Raw genomic sequence first — 6142 nt, forward strand, 5'->3', positions numbered from 1 at the left:
TATATATATATATATATATATATATATATATATATGTATATATATATATATACATACATACATACATACATACATACATATACACATAGATGTATATATACATTATCTGATAACACCTTTTTAAAGACTGTAGACAATATATTAAAAGAAATTTGGTTCGACACTCATGTACCTCTATTGGTACATGTCACTATCACTATCATTTAATGTCCACCTTCCATACAACCATGGGTTGAACAGTACAACAAAATCTGTCAAGCCAGAGGACTGTATCAATTTCCAATGTCTGTTTTGGGCATGATTTCTACAGCTGGAGGCCTTCCCTAACACCAACCACTTTGCAAGGTGAACTAGGTGTGATTTTCCTGTCACTCTATAATACAACTCATGTATTATAGAGTTGTATTATATTCCAACTCTACATTGTAGAATTGTATTATACAACTCTACAGCATAGAAATCAAATCTAATGTGTAATATTTGATTTCAACACAGTAAGTCAATTATATATTTAACAATATAGGGTGGTGAACTGGCAGAATCATTAGCACACTGGGTGAAATGCTTAGTGGTATTTCATTTGCCATTACATTCTGAGTGCAAATGCCACCAAGGTCGACTTAGCCTTTCATCCTTTCGGGGGTTGATAAATTAAGTACCAGTTACGCACTGGGGTCGATGTAATCGACTTAATCCCTTTGTCTGTCCTTGTTTGTCCCCTCTATGTTTAGCCTGCTGTGGGCAATAAAGATTTAAATATATTTAACAATATGTAAAACTAACCCCATTGGTCCACCTCTGTAGTGTCTCTACTATTTGCAGCTAAAGTGGACCTAGTAAGTGACTTGCCTAAACATTAGTCTTGAGACATGAACCATCAAACCTACACCACCTTTTTTTCACTGTTTACTCACGGAGGTAAAGGCAACAGTCATGACCCTTTATTGTTTAGGGCCTCCAAGACTGTAAGAAGAAGAGATGAAGTTATCCTTAAAGCAGAAACAGAGTAAAACCCACAAAAGCAATTGAGGTGGTTTAAAACAAGACAGTGGATTGAGTCTTATACCCAAGATTAAGTTCACCACCCTACAATAAAATCTACTCCTCTAAAATTAACTCTAATGCCCAAGATTCTTCATCACCATTATTTGTATATCCACTTCTCCATGCTTGTAGGAGTCAGATGGAATTGTGTTGAGGCAGATTTTATACAGCTCAATGCCCTTTGTGTTGCTAACCCTCACCAGTTTCCAAGTAAGGTAATATTTTCCCCATGACCAGACATGTTTTCACAGAAGAAAGGGAACGAAGGATACCATATGCATGATGGTGAGATTCGTTTACAACTACCATGCAATGTCAAGGCAAGAAGACAGTAACACACAAACACACACACACATATGTACTGGTGCCACCTAAAAAGCACCCAGTATGCTCTGTGGAATGGTTGGCATTAGGAAGGGCATCCAGGTGTAGAAACCAAGTCAAACAAACTATGGAACTTGGTGCAGCCTATGGCCTTGCTAGTTCATGTCAAGCCATCCAATCCATGCCAGCATGGAAAACGAATGTTAAATGTTGATTGATGATATATGATGGGCTCCTTTCAGGTTCCATCTACCAAATGCACTCACAAGGTTTTCATTAGCCTGGGTCTATAGCTGAAGACAACTGACCAAGGTGTCATGAAGATGAACTGAACCCAGAACCATATGGTTCAGAAGAAAACTTCTTGGCATACAGCCATGCCTGTGCTTATAGATTATAAGTACAAACCTATAATTCATAGATTCTAACCAAAGATTATAGTAAAAAATTCTTATGACTTCTCTCAAGTAAAAGGAGCTAGAGATGTTGTACTTACCTTAACTCCCATCTCTTGATCAATCTGTAGAATTCTCTCCACATATTTCCACACTAAACTGTGTTCTTTTAGACTGAATAAGTTCCAACAGGAAAAGAGGTGGGGAAAATTAATATGAACATTTGGAAAAAAAAAATATGACAAGTAGAATATCAAAATAACAACATTTAGATTATCACAACAACAACAAAAGAAAAATAACTGTATCCTGATAATGAGATAATTAATCTAAGAAATATGTTCACAAACAGCCTATCATGAGATATCATGTATTGTATCCTTTGTTATAAAACTACTTTAGTTACTGCAAAAAAATTCTATCTTTCAACTTTTACTTGTTTCAGTCAATGACCTGCAACCATGGGGCACTGCTTTGCAGGGTTTAATCAAATAAATTGACCCCAGTACTTATTTTTTAAGTCTAATAGTTATTCTGTCAGTCTCTTCTGCCAAACAAGTTATGGGGAAGTAAACAAACCAACACCGGTGCCAAGCAGTAGTGAATGCACACACACACACAGAGAAAAACATGTGAAAGGCACCTGGTACACTCTGTAGAGTGGTTGACATTAGGAAGGATATCCAGCCATAAGAAGCATGCCAAAACAGACTGGAGACTGGTGCAGTTCTTCGGCTTACCAACCAAACTGTCTAACCCATGCCAGCATGGAAAACAGACGTTAATAGATGATGATGATAAGTATATCAACCACATGATTCCGGGTTCAGTCCCCACTGTGTAGCACCTTGAACAAGTGTCTTCTACTATAATCTTAGGCCAACCAAAGCCTTGTGAATGAATCTGGTAGACGAAAGCTGAGAGAAGCCCTTCATATATATATATATATATATATATATATATATATATATACACACATTTGTGTGTCTGTGTTTGTCCCCCCACCATCGTTTGACAACCGATGTTGGTGTGTTTACTACACACTTGGTGTGTAACTTAGTGGTTCAGCAAAAGAGACCGATACAATAAGTACTAGGCTTACAAAGAATAAGTCCTGGGGTCGGTTTCTTCGATTAAAGGCAGTGCTCCAGCATGGCCACAGTCAAATGACTGAAACGAATAAAAGAATATCATCATTATCATCATCATGATCATTTAACGTCCATTGTCCATGCTGGCATGGGTTGGACGGTTTGACCAGGGCTGGCAAGCTGGAAGGTTGCACCAAACTCCAGTCTGAGATATATATGTGAAGTCTGATCAACAAGTATCTGGACTGTTGCCATAGTAATGAAGCTAGAGCATGCAGAGTGAAGCCACTTGGCACAGATTGACCTTGAACTCTGCTGTGCTGCATGCACACTAAGTTTTAATGTTCTAGCTCACTTCTGCTGTGTCATACACATTCTGCCATTATATTACCTTGCTTGGAAATAGATAAAGGTCGGTAACAGGAAGGGCATTTGGCTGTACAAAATCTGTCTCAATAAACCCTGTCCAACGCATGCAAGAACGGAGAAATGGACATTAAAATGATGATGATGACGTGCAGTTTTTTTTTAATAATTATGTCCAGTCCTCGTTTCAGTGTGGTGATTTCTGTGCCTCAATGACCTTCTGAGAGCAATGACAACAGAACACAAGCTCCTTGGAGAGCCACATATGCTTGACAAGTCAAAGGGTGAGGTCCAAACTAACTTGGACCAATCCTTCCCAGAGGTTAAAATGGGTTTGCATAGGGCCAACACTTCTTCATACATGTAAAGGCAAAATTAATCCCCACGCACCACACACTGTGTTGCTGCCACCACCACTACTACTACCACTACTACAATTACTATCACTAGCAACAATGCTTTCTTAGATATATACAGAGGTGGAGTAGAAAGATAGATTGTTTTTTTTAAACAAATAAGAAAAGAATGAAAAGCAGATAAAAGGCTTTACTTAGCCAAAATTTCCACAACGAAATCCAAACCAGGGAAGGTGTCATCATTAAGTTCACCACTAATTAATCTGAAACAGAGAGAATAGTGTAATAGGATTACAATGAAGATGGTGGTGGTGATAGTGGTGATGGAGGAAATGATGATGGTTATGACGATGATGATTATGAAGATGATATTGATGATGGTGATGATGTACGGATAGTGGTAGAGATGGGGGGAGTAGTGATGGTGATAGTGGTGGTGATGATGATGATAATCTTATGGTGATTATAATGATGATGATGATGATGATGATAGTGGTGATGGTACACAAACCTCATCCATGTCTGCAGAGCTTTGTCATAGTCCCTATGGGAGTAGTAGAGCATGGCAAGTGGGTGGTAGCAATGGTATTTCTCTAACCACTCAGCACTGTCAGCTAATTCACACTTGGGGTCAATGGCAACGAGGGTTAGCAGATCTCCTCTCTTATTCTCAGAGTACAGTTTTACTAAGGCAGTATCAATGACCTACAATATACAGAAGGAAAGAACACACATATACAAAATATCATTAAAATAGTTTGTATGAAGAAGAGAACATGCATAGGTTTTGACAACATCAAAACTAAATTTGATCTAATTAGGTTGAACAATTTACACCCAACATCAAAATTCATAAAGGAGGTGAGCAATACAAAATTACCGTTTCTCAAAATAATGGTAAATGAGAATAATATCACAGCAGGTACATATAGAGACACAGAAAAGCATCAGTACCTGAATTAAACACAAATAACAGGTACTACACCACACTGAAAAACCAGAAAAAATATGTTCTGTTGCTGATGATGTAGATACCAGAGTCAAATGATTCACAGAATCCAAGTGGTTTCTGCTTAAACAAAAATATCCATCCAGACTAATAGAAAATGGTACACAATAAGCAATGGTACACAATAAGACATACTTAACAAAACAGGGTATAAAGCCAGAATATCATACCTTTTGTAGTGACACACAATTTGTATCATCAAAATATTCTTAAATTTGTCAAATCAAACTTTACAAAGTTACAAGGTAGAGTATTTAAATGCTGATCAAACATTTGCTCAAAGTAAAAAGCAACCAAAAATCTAGAAAAGTTGACAAAAGCATGTTATACTTATATATACATAAATGTACATACATACATACATACATACATACATACATGCATGCATGCATGCATGTATGTATGTATGTATGTATTCTTTATTCTTTTGTTTCAGTCAGTTGACTGCGGCCATGCTGGAGCACTGTCTTGAAGGGTCTTTAGTAAAATGAGTTGACATCAGTACTTATTTAATTTTAAAGCTTGGTACTTATCTTATCTTAAAGCTTATACACACACACATATATACATATATATATACACATATATACACATACATATACATACACGTATATACATACATATATAACTATATATATAAAACTGAGAATGTGAGTGTGTGTAAGTGTGTGTGTGGGGGGTCTGTATGTCAGCATCACTAAAATTCGAGAACTACCCAACTGATTTCATTCAAATTTTGCATCGGTTGTCAAGCAATGGCCAGAGTACAAACATAGACACACACACACACACACACACACACACACACACACACACACACACACACACATGGGCCAAAAAAATGTTCAACTTCATGCCTAATGCGAGCCCAGAGCAATCTCTTACACTGTTTCAGTATCATATGTCAAAAGTGAAACAATAACATCTCTATTAATACTTTCACTATCATATGGTTTCAATTTCAGTTGCTTTCATTATGTATCTATATATATCAGTTTCATTTCTATTACTTTCAATAGGTTTTTATATATATGTTTGTATATGTATGTGAGACCCGTTGAGTCAAGTACATCAACATCAAAATAAAAATCAAATGGAAATTGTAGTTGTAATACGCGTGCCGATGGCACGTAAAAAGCACCATCTGAACGTGGCCGATGCCAGCGCCACCTTGACTGGCTTCCGTGCCGGTGACACATAAAAAGCACCAACTGATCGTGGCCGCTGCCAGCCTCCTCTGGCCCCTGTGTCGGTGGCACATAAAAAGCACCCGCTGCACTCACAAAGTGGTTGGCATTAGGAAGGACATCCAGCTGTAGAAACACAGCCAGATCAGATTGGAGCCTGGTGAAGCCTCCTGGCTTCCCAGACCCCAGTCAAACCGTCCAACCCATGCTAGCATGGAAAGCGGACGTTAAACGATGATGATGATGATGATGATGATATATATATGATATTGCTGCACCTTTTATGTGTCCATAGCTTACACCGGGTACATCATATGGAGTTTCTACCCATGCCTTTTCTACAGATTGAGCAGGGCCATCTACCTGAAGC

The 6142-nt window shown here is 37.9% G+C and overlaps 1 protein-coding gene across 1 annotated transcript in view; it reads right to left on the reverse strand.

The window, feature by feature from the left end:
- LOC106883360 (transforming growth factor-beta receptor-associated protein 1) overlaps nucleotides 1-6142 on the reverse strand; it is an 80572-nt gene that overhangs the window by 20982 nt on the left and 53448 nt on the right. The window contains exons 13-15 of the mRNA XM_052971885.1: nucleotides 4088-4281; nucleotides 3771-3839; nucleotides 1865-1937 (exon numbers count right to left, since the gene is read on the reverse strand). Of these exons, the coding sequence (XP_052827845.1) occupies nucleotides 1865-1937; nucleotides 3771-3839; nucleotides 4088-4281 (336 nt within the window). The remainder of the gene's footprint in view (nucleotides 1-1864; nucleotides 1938-3770; nucleotides 3840-4087; nucleotides 4282-6142) is intronic.

The sequence above is a fragment of the Octopus bimaculoides genome, chromosome 11 (assembly GCF_001194135.2).
Source record: "Octopus bimaculoides isolate UCB-OBI-ISO-001 chromosome 11, ASM119413v2, whole genome shotgun sequence".
Lineage (NCBI taxonomy): Eukaryota > Metazoa > Mollusca > Cephalopoda > Octopoda > Octopodidae > Octopus > Octopus bimaculoides.